Genomic DNA, 18,760 nt, shown 5'->3' on the forward strand with positions numbered 1-18,760 from the left:
CACAGGACATACATCTGCAGAACTATGACAAGATTTCTCACCAAAACACCCCAAGCCAGCAACATTTACCAGCTGCTCCAAAGCCTAAAACACTACAGACCATATCATCAAAGACCATCTTGTGTTAAGAGTGGCCAAAGAAAGCTGTTGTGAAGCTATAAAGTCATCAGTCCCAAATACAATCAGAGCTGCAGAATCCACAGCACTTCAGAACTAGGTAACTGGCCTTAAACTCACAAATGAACTGTTTAGGCAAATATAGCTCTATAGAGCTCCCAATCAGCCTTGTGACCTTCAGTGGGCAGGAGGTTTTGCAGCATGTGACTGCCTGGCTCTCCCAGAAGCAGCAAATTGCTCTGTGGTGGGCTCAGCCCTGAGGAGGCTCCACCAGCTGAGTGAGATGGGCAGCACATCCCTGGGCAGAAAGGCAAGAACAACTACTATAAAAAATAAACAATGGCAATGTGTTTCATGTTACATTCTAACTCATAAAACTTTTACTGCACTCTTCCCACAGCACCACCAGCACCAAGTAAATGCTCTTTGACAAAATGTGGGTTAAGATGCAGCCACTTACTGTAAGAGCAGCCGAAGACCTCAACTCTCAGTCCTATCTGCCCACCAACGTTCCACCTCAGGGGGATGAAGCGCAGGAATCGAGCTTTCACCGAGTGCAGCAGTTTGTGGTGCACCACACTGTCAGCATTGCTGTTCCCTGTGAAAACCTGGAAGGACAAAAAACCTTGGTGAGACATTGAGCAACAAGAGGTGAACGCGGCACTCTGAACAAAGGCTGTGAACTGTCACCCCTCTTCACGATTCTTAGTCTCAAAAATTACTTGAAGTTATTTAAATTGATTGTCAAGTTTTCTGCTAAGTGCTGCATCTCTTATGAAGGCAAACAAGGGAGATAGCAGAACTTCAGCAAAGTGGGGATGTATACACAGAGTTACAAAAGCAGGTTGTAGATGGGGATGATGCTGAAGATGCTGCACAATTTCTCCTAAGCCAGGCTATTCCCGTGCACTGTAATACTCCATCAACCCCTAAAATAATCAGAGTCCTGTCAGCACAGTGAAAGATGGGGCATGATTTAGCCTTTGGTGCACTCGTGGAAGCACTAAATGATAGACACAAGCCACTAAAGTTCTTGAGAGTCTGGGAAGAACAGGACTTCCAGATACCAACAGAAAACTCAAGCAAGGAACAGGAGGAGATAAAAGCCTGAGTAAGTACACAGGAGAATCAGCGTTTTGACTGTGTTTGCACCCCAGAGAGCTAAAGCATGCAAACATAATAATTTAATTTCTTGCCTTACCTATTTAATTAATTGCCTGCAACAGCAAGCCAAAATTAATGGCCCAAGTCAGAATTATAACTTAGCAAGAGGAAATTCTCTCATGGATGAAGAATGACCGAGGGATTTCAAAGACAAACCTTCAGAAAAACTTCAAGGCTGTATTCCTGCCTGAAGCATTTTCAATTCATCTTTACACCCTTATCTGTAATATTGGCCAAGGAATATCACAGACTTCCTGCAATCCTCAGAACATTTCAGTAATTCAGCTAGGATTGAAATTTGAAGCTAACAGTTTTGTAAAACATGAAAAGCAAAGAGAGAACACAGGAAAACATAATCTCACAGGAGAGCCATATTTGTAAAAGAGGTCCTGCATTTTGTAAGCATAAAATTTCATCACAAAAAGTTGTACCAGTTTAAAATGCTTCTGCAGTTCAAAAATTGGCACCATTCACCAACACAATGTAATTGTGAGCAAAATTGGAATAAGCCCATTAAAGCAGACCTACAATTCATTTTGATGGTTCAAGTATGTGTTAAAGAGATTAAGGGTTCATCTCCATTCAGTTTTTTTCCTCAAACACAAACATTCCAACATTTTTCCAAATGTTATTATAGATGGTGTAAAACCTCAAATCTAGCATATTCTTGTTTTACTAAATTCAGAATTCAATTGTTTTATTAGAACTATATTAAATAAACAATATTCTGGAACATTTCTAAGGCACAATCCTTTGAAATCATACCTTGTTTATTTCATTTCACCTTAAAAACTGTAACTTGGGGAAATTCTCTTCTATATACAATAGGCCTTAGTTTCCACCCAGTCATGAATGTAAAAGACCACATATATCTCCCTCCCTAAAACATTCTTTGCATTTCATTGCTGTTATTGCCTGCCTCTGAAGATGAACAATGTTACTGAAATGATCTCTCACAATCCCAGTTACCTCCTTGAAAAACCACCCTTCAAAACAAGTGATCATGTGCTGGTTTTGGCTGAAGTGTAGTTAATTTTCTTCACAGTAGTTTGCATGGGGCTGTGTTTTGGATTTGTGCTGGAAACTGTTGATAATACAGAGATGATTTAGTTATTTTCAAGTAGTGCTTGGACTCTTCTGCTCCTCATCCCAGCAGGGAGGAGACTGGAGGGCATGGGAGGATGGGAGGGGTCACCCCAGCTGACCACAGGGATATCCCATCCCATCCCATCCCATCGGCAGCACACAGAGCTGGGGAAAGGACAGCAGGATGTACAGAATGATGGAATTTGTATTCCCAAGTCATCATTACATGTGATGGAGCCTGGATGTCCTGGGAATGGCAGAACACCTCCCTACCCATGGGAAGTGGAGAATGAATTCCTTGCTCTGCTTGCAAAAGTGCGAGTGGTTTTTGCTTTACCCATGGTCTTTATCTCAACCCATGAGTTTTCTCATGTTTAATCTTCCAATTCTCTCCCCCATCCCACAGAGGGAGAGTGAGGAGCTCTGTGGGGCTCAGGGAATGGTTGGGGTTAATTCATTACAGATCTGTAAAATTATTTCTATTAGGAGCTTATCAGGCTGAAAAGGGGGAAAATCTGGTTATCCCAGTTGTCCTCAAAGCTTTGCTTTTCCTATACCTCTAGCTCTGAACTTTTTATGCACACGATCTTGTTTCCTACAAGTATGATATGACAGTTAACTAACCTCTCATAAAATAAGCTATATTATTTTTTTAATGGAGATTCTTGTTGATGTTAATTCAAAGTTAACCAAATACAGCAGATATGTTTTGAGTAGTGGAACAAACAGAAGTTCTATATGTCCTGATGTTATTGTATTGCTTTTCACATAGGAGCCAATTTCAAATTCCAGCAGAGAGTCTTTCCTAGATTTTTTTCCTTACATTTCAATTGAAAAAACTTGTTCTTTTCTGAACAAGAAACTAATGAAACTGTCAGTAAAGACTGCCTCACAGTCGTAGCTGTGGCAGTCCCCACATTTTTAGTAAGACACTTATGGATATGTAAGATGCATAAAGGAGACTTGTTTTCTGTTTGTTTGCTCCAAAGGCTCATGTCCTTGGAGCCCTGTGATTATGTAAATGTCTCACCTTTAATAAGATAAAAAAGAAAGAAGAAAAACAACGAAGGGAGGACAGAGTGTTTCCAGTCCTCCCAGTTGTGAAGAAAAGCTTAAAACACAGTGACTAGAGTGAAAGTGAAGGTGAAAAGTAAGAGACAAAAGAAGTACACCTGAATACTGTGAAACAAGCTGGGAGGGTCCAGCAAACTTTAGGGACTGTCTGTGCATCAAGGAGGTTGTAGTTTTGCCAGGGAAAAGATTCACAGCTGTATCACACCCACTGCAAGCTGATCTCGCTGCCCACCCAGTGGCATCTCTGCTAGGGATCTTCCCTCAACACCTCAGCAAGAGCCACAATTATTCACATCCAGCCTCCAGATCAGTTAGTTCACTCCAAACCTGATGGGCAACTATGTAAAAACATCCCTCCAACACCGAAAGAGCCACACTGGTAAAAATAAATTATTCAGAGGTCCAATACCGCCCTTAGAGCACTTTTTTTCTCAAGTTCCTCTAATAAGCAAAGGGCTAATGACCCTTTTAGAGAAAGGAAATCCACAGGCAAAGCTGTACCCATTGATCTGTGCCTATGAGATGGTTCTGTGTGCTGCTGGCAGATCCCTGCTTGCTGCTACCAACGGGGCATCACTGTGTGTGTGCCTTCAGGATTGCTTTGATTTTCCTTTCCAACTCCCACTGCTATACAGATCACCTTTTGATGCTTTATGGACCACCTGTGGGCTGTAGACCATTGATTGAATAATACCAATTGATTGAATAATACCAATTGCCACAGACGGTCACTGGAAAACTTAAGATCCACAGCTGACACAGAAAAAATCCATCCATTTAAGGAGATGAAAGTAGGATGCAGTACCAGATTTCACAGCCCTGGAGGTTCAAATATTGATTAACAGTAAACCTATCGGTGAGAATGGCAGAAGTCCTCTTGAGAAATGGCCTCTAATACAACTTGTTGATAAGGATTAATTCCCAGGACCAAAATGACGAACAAGTGCAGAAAACAAAGCACTTGCATTTCCCATGCAACACAGTTGCTCTGGGAGGGAGCACAGCCCTTCAATCTGTGTCTTTTAACAAGCCCTGTAAACACAACAGACAGATGATTTACATGGGAAATTCTGCCTCTGGCAATCTATGGGGCTTATAAATCAAAGAGCTCCATTAGTGCCAGATTTTGCCACTAGCTTCTTGAAGGCAAAAGCTTTTCCCCGGTGCCAGCAGTCGCAAGGTTAACAGCTGGCCAGGGCTGCCCCTCGGACCAAGCTTGTTCCACAATGCCTGGCTGCACGGGGCTCTGCTGTGACACAGACCACGGCAGCACAGTAATATTTTATGAGGCTTTTTTTATGAGTCAGCAAAGGCATGAAAAGGTGAGGGGAGAGCAGCTGCAGTGGTTTGGAGCAGGGTCCAACCGGCTCAGTGCTGCCTCTTGGGCAGCAGCTGTCAGCACATGGGGAAGGATGGCAGAGACAAGCAGACACAGTGCTCCTCCCAACGCTCAGCTCACCTAGTTCATGGATTATAGTGAAAAGGACAAAATGGAATTCCAGTTTAAATGAAAAAGAAAATTTTGAAAAGAAGCATAAATCTCAAAACTGCTGTTGTTGCCTGGAATTTGCATGGATGAGTCCCTCAGGAAAAACATTGATTCAAGTAAATGGGCTGTTTTCACAACTCTCCCATTCAGAGGGATCCCCAAAGCTTTTCAAGGGCAGTTCAGGAGAATGTCACACAACTGTGGTGAAATACAGCAGTTGTTTGATAACCCTGAAGACACATGTTGGTTTCTTTACCTCATGCATTAATTCAGAGCTATGCCAAATCATACCAGTGAGACTTGATGAGCTTCAGATCATCCTTTGGCCAACCTCTTAGACTGGTCTCCACCTCCCAACAGACAAGTGGAAATTGGATGCAAGCATCTACTCATGAAAGCCCAGTTAATCCGAAAGATAAGACCAGATGCAGAACTTTATCTCAGCCTCCCCCTGCATGAACTCTCTGCACATTAAATGGCAACTTATTTACAGACTTGCAGAAGGTGCTTCCCATAAGGGCTCTGCTGAATACATTCTGCTCTCCCACTTTGTTAGACAGGTAACGGGATGGGCTCAAAATGAGTGTGCAAGCAGCAACACCTGCACAATCCTCAGCCCTGCATGGTGAGCAGGCAGGCCTGAGGTTAATTACCTTCTAGGAGAGATATTTTAAGACATATTTAAAACTTTCATTTCTGTCCAAGTAACTCTGATGAGCTGAATTGAGGGGAAATAAATAATCAGAATATAAATGTGCAGAGGGCATACAACACAGATGTTAGCAATTTACAACATTTCAACCTTCAGTAAAAGAAATACAAGCACGGAAAAGAGCACTCCACCTTCAAATTTCACCTGTGACATCAGAGTGTGCTGTCTCCAGTGCCTGAAGAAAAAGGACAAGAGGGCACTTGATTCGAGCTATCCAGAGCTTAGTGAGGGAACCAAAGGGAGACAAAAAGCAGCTAAGATGGTCATAAATCCCAGAACTCCAGTACTTTTGAGCAAAACAATGTCATTCTCCCCTTTAAACTTCCATAGCCAGATGAGAAAGAGCACGAGCTAGGAGTGATACAGAACTTCCTGGGAATGGCTCCCAAGTACTTGAGTGTACATGCACTTCAAGGAAAGAAAGAATTTTCAATGAAGAAACAACATGAAAATCTGAAAGAGGAAGGAGAAAGCATTGCCTAACTTTTCACATTTTTCAGGCTGAAACAAACTCTGACTTTTATCTTCTCCAAAATCAATGGGATTTCTGTTCTGTTATAGTTTGTGCTACCTGGAATGAAACTCAGTGGGGTACTGGGTGTGGGTACTAAATTCAGGTTTGGAGTAAGCCAGTGACTAAAACCAAGTTATGGCAGGGGTCCTAGGTCTCTGCTTGTATGTGTGGAAAGAGACCAAGGGCTACCATGACAAGGACACAATAAACACCCCATATGGAAACTCAGCACCCTCTGATTTTAATGGGATGCTACAGGGTTTCTTTTTGCAGAAAAATTATACTTAATCAGTGTTTGCTACCTGCACCTTAGGCAGGTTTGTGGCTACAAATTTCTCCAACAATGAAAATTAAAAAATACATTTAGTTTCTGCTGCAAAACAAAAGTAACTGTCAGTTCAGGCAATTGTAGAAACTTGCCTCTTTCACCTCAGCTCAGCCCTAAAACACAAAAAGATATAAAAACTAAAACATAATTTCAAAGTCTAAATATTTGGGGTTTTTTCACATTTTACCATTTCTGCATCCTGTGAATGCCAGCGGTGAAAAACGTTGCTTTGCTTATGTAATGGAAAAAAGTCTTGCCTAACACATCAAGCCAGTACTGTTAATATCTTGTCACAAAGCAACACAGTGAAACTGCTTTGCTGTCATCTCCATCGCCCTGTACCCAGAGTGGGAGCTGCTAAAAGCTCCTCCTCGTTTGGAGGGTGAGTTCAGTGGAGCTGCCCAGCTCAGGAGTTCACAGCAGGACCTGGCCCCTGGGAGTTTTCTCTTTCAGCATCTGGCCTTAAAAAAATAATTTTGCTGTTAGAGGGGGCCAGACCGTGGGGAGAAGGAAAGGATGACAAGGAGGACTGCTCAGCTCCCTTTAAGAGGTGATGTTTAGAGCCCTGTTTGCAATACCACAGACCTACATTTGGTACATGGATGGCAAACCTAAGTACTTTGTTTTCCCACCTCTCTTTCTCAAAAGGCAAGTTAAATTTTCTTTCAGTATTCTTTCAAACCTTCGGCAGAAACCAAGTAAATTTACTTGGAGGAACTTGTCTGCTTAGGAGAGTAAATGGGAGATTTTTTCCACTGATTTAAGCAGGTTTCAGCCTGAGCCCAAGAGAAAACAGCTGTCAGCCTCGTCCAGGGGCCAAAAGCTGGAGGGCAGGTTGTGTCCACTTAGCACATCAGTCATCTCTGAGCATCTCTTTCCACTTCATGTCTCTTTCCTATAAATGCACCATAGTCTTCATGACAAAAGATAAACAGTTATTTCTGGTTAACAGCCTTCTGAGCTGATTAGCCTGTGTCCAGACCCATGCTTCAGCTTCCAGCTCCAATACTATGACTCAAGCCAGTCTCAACCCTATTCTCCCTATTCTACCTTCATAAAGAGAAACCTCCTTTCTGCTTATGTTTCTTCTTTCCCAACAGCAGCTACATTTTTCTTTGTGAAACACCCATTCTTGACAAGAACTTCAGAAATAATATCCCCTGGCACACTGTCAGACAATAACCTCAGAAACAATATCCCCTGGCACACTGTCAGAGCTGCTATTAGGGACGAGCAGGGGGGGAAAGAATAGAAGAGGCACCTGTCAAAATTATCCTCCCATAACATATTATCTGAGGAAGTGACAGCTCTCCATCTCATCCCTCTACCCCTAATGGAAAAAAAAAAAAAATCATCTACAAAGAGGTAGTTAAACTTCCCTACACAGCAAGGATTAAAATGAGTCCTGATCAAGCAGGAGTCCTACTGGGACTGCATTACACTTGTTACTTACTGAGGGCTGACTGCTGTGCTCCAGCAATGCAGTGTCCACCTGGGCTCCTGAGCAATATTTGGACACCTCTGAGCTACTGGCAGTTTCTGCACAAGGAGGGGAGAGGAGATGCAGTAATGTGTCAGGGTCCATACTAATTCATCACTTCCCTAAATGATCTGCTCAAGTGAGACGGTTATTTGCTGCTAATCCAGCCCATTACACTGTGTTCATACCTTTCTGTCTGGTTAGCTGCTTTCCAAACACAGGAACAAATGCTGTTAACAACATCATTAACATCAGATAGATGACTGCCCAAAGTAAACTACATTTATATAAAGGATGCTGCTTATTATCTTTCTCCTGACAGTTGGTAGAACTAATCACAGCTTTTCCAATAAAACCCATAATTTTTACATCATCAAAATATTTTGCAAGCAAAAGTATAAAAAAAAAGAATAGCCATTGAGGCAATCTATATAATATTCTTTTCTAAATAGATCTGTATCAAAATAAAAAACGTGTGCTATTGTGACATTAGAAACATGAAGTTTCTTGGGTCCCTTAAGGGCAGTGAAACACTTCTATTTAGACCAAAGAAAATGAAACAAAATATCGGAGAACTTTTTAATGGTTTGCAAATTTTTTTCCCTGTTCTGATTTACCCCAAGAAAATTCTAATTTATTTCCTTGGTTTGTTCAACACCACATTTTTATACTGAAATGGACAGTTTGATCTTTAAACAGTTCAAATTAGTGTCAATCTGTTTCCAGAATCTGCCAAACTGTACCTTGGCAAAGTCTGAAATTCTGCATCTGCCAGAGACCTTTCCCAATAGGCAACTTGGGTACAGTGATATCTTTTGAAGAAAAGCAAATTTACCAAATGGATAATACACAAGCTACATCACTTGACCTCAAGATGAGAAAATGGTCTCTGTCTTCTTCCATTTCCTCATACAGATATAGCCCAAATGCCTGATCCAATCTGTAGTTGGGCAGGTTGCCCTTCTTCTTCCCAGCAATGAACCAAGTGCAATTTCCTTACTGTGCTGAGACACCCTTTGCATACATATGTGAAGCTGCATCTCACAAAACTGCATTGCATTCATGGAGAATGGATCCCTACTTTAGATTTTAGAATCAGCTTTGTCTTTGGAGCACCTGGAGGTGAAGCTGTTATCGCTGTTAATATCATCCCTGCTACATAAATAACTAATAATAGAAGCAAGAAGCAAGCAGCAAAATTAAACCTGTAAATTACAAGTCTTAGCTAAAAGTCGGCAGCTAATTCCTGCTTCTGTTCAGCCTCCTGCACTTCATCTTTAAGGCAATCCTACATAAAGATAGTATTTTAAACTAAATCACAACAAGGATAAATATTTCCCTAGTACCTTGACTACATTAACCTTAGCCAACAGACTGAAACTGCTCTTCTGCTGCCAACACTAATCATAGATTTCAGCTGTTCTGCATAAATCTCATGGAGACCTTCATGCTTTACATTAAATTAGTGGGATTAACAATGCAGTGAATGTGTTTATGTCTGGCAGTGTTGGGGGAACTCTGGGAACCTTCCCTGTGTTTAGCTTCATCAAAGTACATTTAAATAGCTGGTGCTGTACACTCAGTATCTCTCTGGTTGCAATTTGCCAGACGGATCCAGCAAGATGACACCAGAGAGGTGTTAGTTATTCCATGCAACAGCGACCTCAGATGAATACTGTGCTTCATTATCTTACATTATTTAACTGTTATAAAGCTTCATAGCATTTGCATTTGGATCAGTAAAGCAATATCCTGTGAAAGAAGAAAAAAAGGTAGGCTTGATTTTCTCCAGTGTTCTATAAAGCACTGAAATGCAGGTGCCTGCACACATATTTCTTGTTATACCCTTCCTCCCCTCTGCCCTATAGCAACTTCCATAAGGAAGAAAAGACAGGTTATAGTAGCAGGCAACTCCTTTCTCAGGGGAACAGAGGGTTCAATACACTGAACAGATCCTTCTCTCATGGAAGTCTGCACCCTTCCTGGGGCCTGGGTTAAGGACATCACCAGGAAAATTCCCAGCCTGGTATGGCCCTGAGACTATTACCCATTACAGCTCTTCCATGTGGGTGGCAATGAAGCCACAGTCCCACCCCTCAGAGCAATGAAACCATGCTCAAGTACATCAGCCATAGTCTTGGCCCAGTGAATTACACAGACTCGCCTCTACCACAGGAGGGCTAAATTTAATTGACATACTTTTTCCTCCTACAAAACTGTTACTGTAATGCTTGCAGCATCCTACATTGGAGTCTTGTCGTTGCACTTTCACATTGAGGTCCATCACCGAACCACATTAAATTAATCTTGAGGACACTAAAGCAACTTAAAGAAACCACATCTCTTCCTCCTGCAATAAAGTAAGATGAGCTTTTGCAGCATCTTGGCAGGCAAATGTGCAACGTCTTCCAAATGCATGTCTACCCATTAAGTTTCGACCACACATTTCATTATGCCAACCACACCAAACAATCCTCAGCAGTAGGCTCTGAAGATCATGATGTTCTCTAAACTACAGCACAAAAAAATAAAAAAATAACTTTCTGTTAGTGATTCAAGGAGGAGGCCTGAAATTGTGACTCTGAAGTGCAATTTTTTTCTGGCATACAAATAACACCTGTTACTGTTGTTATGGTGGGACATATGGAGTTGTGATACACTTGGCAGGCCCAAGATCACATCAGACCATCAATAAAAACTGTTCTACTTTTATTTTAGAAATTAGAAGATTATGGTAACTTCTCAGTGAGTTTGAAATTTCAATGCTTGTAAAAAACAGATTTTTAAATGAGCATTATCCCCATGAGGATGAGCACAAGAGAAGGAAGGTGGAAACAATTTTTCAACAAGAGGAGTTTCTATGCAATAAATGTTTCTGTAAATGTGCAAACCGGATGCATCACACTGGACTGTCCCTAGGACCTTTGATAACAGTTTCAGTCTTGTCCTTCCCCCAAGGAGAATCATCCCAGATGAACCTGTTTCTCTCTAACAGCACTATCTAACAGCAAGGTATGCGATGCTGCTCTTTGTAAGCTGCCCTTTTTCCTTTCACTTCCATTCAGTTTTTCCTTAAATCATAGCTAGGCAAACACTTAAAATCTAAAAATCTTAGAAGCCTCTCCAATGGCATCAATATTTCCCATTTAAGTATGGCAAAAGTGGTGGGAGTTGGGGTGGGGGGGAAGTATGGGAACAGAGGAGGGAGTTGAGGAGAAAGGAAATCAATAGCTCTTTAACAAGCCCTTCTCCTGAGGTGTGAAATCCAGCACACAGGGCTCTTTTATTCTTTTTATCTCCTGATCATAGGTGAAAGAAAGGCTCTATGAATAGGATCCATGAAAGAGCTCGTCTTTAGAACAAGAAATAAGAACACCTAACACATCTTTTGCAAATATTAAGATGAAGGCATTGTGCTTAAGGTATTTTTCTTTTTATCCTGAAAGCAGTATGAGTAGCTACACCTTGAAAAGTAGCAAAGAAGGGAAGAAAGAAGCTAGTGTTTTTCAACAATGCAACCCACAGAGAGGAAAATTAACCTATTACAAGATTTCCTTTCAAACCCTTGGCACACAGTGAGGCCTGAATAATAAGCTGGGCTAGGATATACATTCACAGTTCAATCTTCAAAGATGAGCTTGTTCTCTGGCAAACAGAAGAGAACTGTGAAAATATACAAATTTAACTTCTAGTAAAGAAAGACACTGATATACCCTCAAGTGCTTCCGAATCAATGCTACAGTCTCATGCACATTTGAACTCACCAAGTTTCTGGAGTACAGCATTAATGAACACCTGAACCAGTACCCACGTGGAGAACACACAGCTTTGACAGAAGTTTCTTAAAACACCACTAAATCAACACATTATTAATAAAGGAAAATGCAGCAATTCTACAGGCTCCCTGATCATTTATTTTATGGTATCCTTGGAGAGTGTCAGGTTAGAATTTTCAAAGAGTCCAGTTTCTCCCCGTACTGGTGTTCGTGTGATTTCCTGAGGAATGGATTGTGCTAAAGTCCATTGATTACTCTTGATTACAGGAGAGAAATGGACAAAATGCACTCATTTTAACCAGGAAAGCACAGCCTCAGGAATTTTAGGCCAAGCCTGTCAATACAGGTGTCTGTGGTTGTGTCAAAGGCACGTGTGCTAACTCTGGAAGTGTAACTAACCTGGGTTATGAAAACATATTCCAGCAGACATACGAGTGGAAAGCAGGAACATCAAGGAGGCAGCAAAGGGTACAGAGCTTGTAAGGATGCAGTGGGAAACATCTTTGGGTAAAAAGAAAGGTGCTATGTGTAAAAGAAAGGTTAGAAGCCAATAGGGACAATGAGTTATTATTGACCACTCTAACATCCGTATGGATTGAAATTCTTCCACATTATTGTGTTAGGTCTGGGTTACCAAAAACATGACCACGTGATGTTATTTCACTAAGTGGTAGATAAAGCATTAAGGGAAGATCCAAGACTAGAGAAAACAGAGAGAAGTATTTGTCATCTCTGAATAGGGAGTGTAATTGTCCTATCATTTTAAACTCCAAATTTTAGAAAACAGAAATGTGTAATTGCTGGAGTTGGCAGGCAAGGTACCCAACACACAGACACAATGTGCTCTTTAAACTTAACCAGCACTCAGGATGAAAACACTGCTATTGAGGAGCTTCTTTGCAACACTGTCCACACAAAATTGTAATTCAACACACAAATGCAGAACTACACAAAAACCCAAAGTGTTATTTTAAAGCAGAGATTAACTTCAAGAAAAAAAAACTGTAAAACCTAGGGTTTGCTAGTTAGAAATTAAAAGTAACAAGAGGATAAATTATTTTGAGAACCATATAAGTATTTAAAAGTTATCATATTGGAGATTTAAAACAAATCAAAACCACTTATGCTGAAAACAAATTTCTTTAAAAGGAAAGAAGTAAAAACCATCTGGTAAAATCAGAGGCTGAGAAGCCATTTGAAGTAGGGAGCCTTTCCTCTAAAGGGGTCACAATTAAAGGATAAAAATGGAAATTCGGATCAGCTCTCTAAGTACAGAATACCAGCATAATACAGAACTTTAAAATTTCTAAGTAATTTGATAAACTGTACAAGAACCAGTAATAAATACCTTTCTGAACATGTGGTAAGAAAAAAAAAAGGAAAAATGCTGCAAGACATTTTCATGAGAGCAGAGTACAGGATACAGCTTAGGGTATTTCCAACTCTATGCACTTGTTCAATTATGGGTGAGAAAATTATTTTAAATTTACATACCTAATTAGTAAAAAAAATAAATAGAGAAAATCCACTAAGATCAGTTAATATTCTTCCACAATTTAGAAATTCAGTATAAAATTGCTCAACTATTTGCTGTGATGGCTATCCTATCAAGGAAATGTACTTCATTAGCAGAGAAATAGAAGGTGGCAAATGTAGGAGCATGTTTTAAGAGGCTTTAAGACAGACTGTGGTACCCACTTACAAATAAATCCATAAATTAGGAGAAATTATTTTAAAAATCAGAATAAACAAACAAGCAGATCATTAAATAATGACTAAAAGACATCTTGTTTTTTAAGAGGAATTACAGACCTTACAAATTTACTATTACCCTTCAAAGGAATCAGTTTATGGATTGATAATGATGCTATATAATTGATACCATGCACTTGCACGTCCATCAACTTTTGTTGAAAACACTGAAAGAAGAAAATCAACCAAGCTCATATATGACAAAATAAAACGTGCATTTTTGGGGATCTGTTCTGATCTATGCTATTTCTGGCTTCCTAAATGTCATATCAAGAGAACACAGAGTACAGAGAACTAGCACAACTTGGTGATAACACAGGAGTTGTTGGCTTGTGAAAATAAAGACTGACTGAAAAGCCGCACAAGGATCTGATTGCTATGGAATGACCAAGCAGTAAAATGGAAAATAAAGAGGATCAGAAAATGCAAAGCACCACACCACACAGACAAAATCATCCTCACCACACAACCCATCTGAAATAGCTTGGAAATCTGCTACTGTCATTCAGGAATCCTGAAGCCTTGTAAATTGCTGGATGCAAACATCAGCTCTGGACTCAAAATTGGCCAAAAGCCCAAAGAGGTTTTTAGGAATTGCAAGAAAAAGAAGAGAACCAGCCATCCAGAAAGCACTGAAATTGCTTTATATATTAACAGTTATGAGACCCCAACTTGAAAACTGTGATGCTTTTGTCTCTCCCTTTCACAAATATATAGTTGAATTGGAAAAAAAAAAATAGAAAACAGCCATAAAGTAGGCCAATGATATAAAATATCTTCAGAATGTTGAAAGATTAAACAGACTGGGATTTTTTAGCCTGAAAAAATTATGTCTGAAGTAGAACACAACATGGAGCTATAAAATAATGAATAACCGACATAGCAGGAGATTGGGGAATTATTATTCATGTTTACTAGAACATGAAAGCCAAACACCCAACATAATTTTAAGAAAACCTGTGGACCCAGTAGTTTTTGTTTTACTAGGGATTTCTAGATGTGTTTTCTTGTCAGATTTCTAGGTCTGTCTATATGAATTGCCAAATCTATTGCTAAATTTTACTGATCTCTTCATCAAACCTCTAAAGAAAAAACAAAACCTCAGAAACCACAAAACTAATAAAACATATAAGCTGTTAGATAAAGGAGTATATTGAGATTCATAATTATTCAGTGTCTCAAAGCATATGCTGACAGAAGAGTTGAAAAACATCTATTTCTTTTCCCCCAGTGAAACATATTAGGGAAATTTCTTATTTGAAGCTGGTGACATTTTGTAGGAAACTGTGAATAAATGAAAAAAAAAAACCTGCAAAAAACCCAACTTATTTTATTTGTGAACTATTTATTCATTGGCTTATTTTCCAATAACTATACTGAACAGGAGAACTCTGAAAAACAATAAAAATCTAATTTAATTTCAAAGTTTCTCTTTGAAAAATGTCACCAAAAATGATCCTTTTCCTTGAACAAAAAAACTTAGTACTGACACAGGTAATTTTTCAAAGGGAAAGTTTATCCTTTATTTGACTAGTCAGAACCAGAGATCGTAATTGCAAAGTTTTCTGGAAATCAAACACAGACCTGGTATCATGGTCCATCAGTTTCCTTCTCCTCCCTCCTAGCCACCCAGCCTTACAAATTCTATCTCTTAGGGAGATTCAGTATCTGAAAGGCACATCGACACTACTGAAAAAAAAAATTGTTAGTGCTCATTTTAATGACATCCTAACTTCTCAGAATATATTTATTACTTTAGACAGACATTTCTGCCTCAAATTCATCCAGAATTAAAGAACTGAAGATTATTACTTGAGCATTTCCAGACAGCTCTTACCAAACAAAGAACCTTTATCTTTGGGCTGGACGTATCCTGCAGGTGTCTCTGCTGGGGCTGAGGGCAGGGGGGATGCCCCAAAAAGCTGCCAGCAACCTCAGGAAACCAATTTGCTCAGGTGTTCCAGTTTCCAGCAGCATTTTAGGCCTTCATGCCAGCCAATGTGCACAAAGCCAATTGTGAACATCTCAGCTCCCCCATCTCTGGAACACTTTAATTATGCAACACCCAGACAGCTCTTCCTGCAACACCCACCCCATGTGCTTACATTGGGATAAACCAAAACACTGCTCATCAGAGAGAGCAGAAGGGGAGAGGCGCTGTGTGGGGTGGGGAGGATGCACTAAGATTCATCCATCATCACCATCACATTTTGACTAAACTGATGCTACAAAAGCAGCACCTTTCTTTAATACATCTAATTTTATGCCCTTGTTCTGCCATGGCTTAGACAAGTTCAGCTGCACCCCAGCAAGGACGATCACTTACTCATCCTCAGAGTCTCCAAGATGTAGGGCTTTATCTCGGCCACCTCTCTTGGCAGCTCTTGGGGATTTGCTTCTCAAAGCAAATCCAAAGGTTCTCAATCCAAACACTATTTCCAGTTCCAAATCCAAACAGATGGAGAGGGACAAACTGGGGAACACTCCAGCTTCCAGGCATTACAGCTACACTACCAGACTCCTCTGCCCAGGGGAGAGCAGCTGGCAGAAATCAGGAGGGCCAGGACACACTCCTCATGTTCATGGGAGCTCCTGTGAGCTATAAGGAAAACAGAACTGAACGTTTGAAGGAGATGAACTCTTCTTTCTTTCCTTTTGTACCATAAAGGTAGATAGAAAAGACCTTAGGTCTATGCCTAAGACAAGTCTATGTCTATGTCACCCTAAGCATTAGTTTTCATCACAGATGGGCCAAAAATCACTAACTCTGCCCCTCCTTACCATAACAACCTAAGGCATAATCAGATCACCCCAAATACAAAATGCTTCAAGCCCCTTCATGTGCTGCATAGAGCAAGTTCCATGTCTGGTGCTTAGGAAAACGTGTGAGTTGATCTGTGCCCAACTCCAGACAAAGGAAATAATGACACAGGGCCAGGAAAACCTACCTGTGAGCTCTGACAATTAAAGAAAATTAAATTGAAGTGGACTTGAAAGATTTTGGACCTACTGGCTAACAAATGTTATAACCAACCTAACTTGTGCTGATGATCCTAATAATTATGTATTATTTATGTATTAATTTCTCTTTCAGTGAGCTTGATTAAGCCATTCCCAGCCTGAACCACCATAAAACTGAGAGACTGCAGTCCCCCTAGACAAATGGAAAAGGCTTTCCAGCTGACTTGGAGGTCTCTTTAAAGGAGAGACAGAACCATTTGATAGCTTTGCTCTCATGATTCATTTGAGGCTAAATCATAGCCTCCAATCAAGGCTCCACCAGGAACTTCACTAACCATCTTTATTTATCTCTTGCACAATCAACCATTCCTAACTGGATTGAAGGCAAGTTGAGCAATCAATCTCATTAATTGCCTTCAATCAATTAGATTTCTGTTATTTCAAGCAGGAATGCTTGGTTTTGTTTGGGTTTTTTTTTCAACTCAGAAGTAAAATGTTTTATTTATGTAAAACACCCTAAAAAACTCAATCTTCTGTTGAATAAATCCTGCATTTGTGAACAGAAAAATAAAATTTATTCCCATATAATGCAACAGGATTGAGAGGTAAATGAATTGAAGAAAAATACGAGGCGATGAGAATGTTTAAAACTGGGACTGAATCTTTTAACTCATATGATTTTATATGTCTAAATGTGACTTTTTATGACCCTATCTTCATTTCTGCAGTTTTGGCTAACACATACTCATCCTGCAGACCTGTAAGCAAAGGGTTCTCCATGGTGACCCAAGAAACTGGAAAGGGCTGCACCATGACCTGTGTTTATTTGTTATGCTGATGCTACAGTGGCTCTCAAATAGCCACTTGGACTCCTGCAAAAGACTAACTGCAATATAAACAAATCCAGATGGCTTTGTTTTGACATATGTAAAATCTTGAATCTGCCATCGGACTGATGTGAGAAATCTCTAGCTTTCCACCATCCAATTAAATAAAAATAGCCTATTTTTACTGCTCAGGCAGATGAGCACACAGCTCTCACCAGGGTAATATCCAGGGCATTTTAAACTCTCTCCAAAGATCTGGAAATCCTAAATGCACACATTTTTGTATCCCCATTCTGGGAATGCACATAAGCCCTAGTCCTGAAAGACCCATAGCAATTAGGTTAATTGACATTACATCCTATTGCTCCTTCCTTCTAATCTGGCAGAAAAATCATCTGGCCCCAGAAGGAGTTAATAATACAACACTACAAAGTGCTTTGTGTCTGTAATAATATATTTCCTCAATGCATCATGGGAAGAATGTGCTTAATTGAATTATGTAAGTGGAAAGGTTCTATGATTTTTTTTTGATTGTTAGCCTTCCAAGTTTTTTCTGTATTTTCTTATGCTTTTTGCTTTAAATATTAAATACAGGAAATAGACTAAAACAAGAAAAAAATTAAATAGGTAAACAATAATGCAACTGTATCTTGTTTCTTAAATTCATTACTAACTGCCCCACTATGAACTCATCAGAACTTAATTAACGTCAACTTGGAAATATGAGCTATTTTTGCCCCTTTTATGGGGGAGAGTGGGCATGTGTGGGAAGTGGTGTACAGCTGTCATCAAAGCTCCTCAATCCCTAGCTGTGAAAACCTTACCTAACCTACAGTGAGGAGCTGAAAACCTTTGCTGAGGAGTAAAAGTCTGCCCAACTGAGAACCTACTATGTGCTATGTTAGCTTAGGTCACTGAAAACTCTGCCCATCAGACTCCAGCATCACCCAGGGCTAGAAAAGCCATTTCAGATGTGCCTGCAGCAACCACTGCCAAGGCTTTTGATGCATCTACAGCACCACTGGCTTGTCCCAGTCATGTTAACCCAACATTCTCCACCCGCCCTTCACAGAGGCTCTGCCAGTCCTTGGCTTTCTGCCTGTTTTCCAGAGGAAGCTTCTGCAACCATTTTCAATCCAAATCTTGGATTTGCAAGGCAAGATGGGTTGAGAAGGTGTGAAGGACACTGTTCAGCAACAAACAGTGGCTAACACACTGCTGGGGATGCACAAAGCCATCTCACTTCTCAAGGTTTTTGCTGATCTGGACAAACAGATCTCATCTCACAAACCCACACTACAGCTGATCTCACAAACCCACACTACAGCTGCTAAAATATGTTCCACCTTCTGAGAACATGATTAAGGAATGTCACTAAAATGGTTTTCAGCAATACATTCTTTCAACACTGAAGTTCTGTTCATTTCACTGGGACACACTTTAATCTACACTTGAATTTTGGTTTCATGGAATCGTTTGG

At 40.1% G+C, this 18,760-nt stretch overlaps 1 protein-coding gene across 1 annotated transcript in view; it reads right to left on the minus strand.

The window, feature by feature from the left end:
* The window catches only part of CNTNAP5 (contactin associated protein family member 5), a 261,242-nt gene that overhangs the window by 139,111 nt on the left and 103,371 nt on the right, over positions 1-18,760 (minus strand). Inside the window, exon 4 of the mRNA XM_054277569.1 lies at positions 578-725. Within this exon, the coding sequence (XP_054133544.1) occupies positions 578-725 (148 nt within the window). The remainder of the gene's footprint in view (positions 1-577; positions 726-18,760) is intronic.

Source organism: Melozone crissalis, unplaced genomic scaffold (genome assembly GCF_028551555.1).
Source record: "Melozone crissalis strain CALT ecotype California unplaced genomic scaffold, PUWL_Pcris_2 ptg000023l_1, whole genome shotgun sequence".
NCBI lineage: Eukaryota > Metazoa > Chordata > Aves > Passeriformes > Passerellidae > Melozone > Melozone crissalis.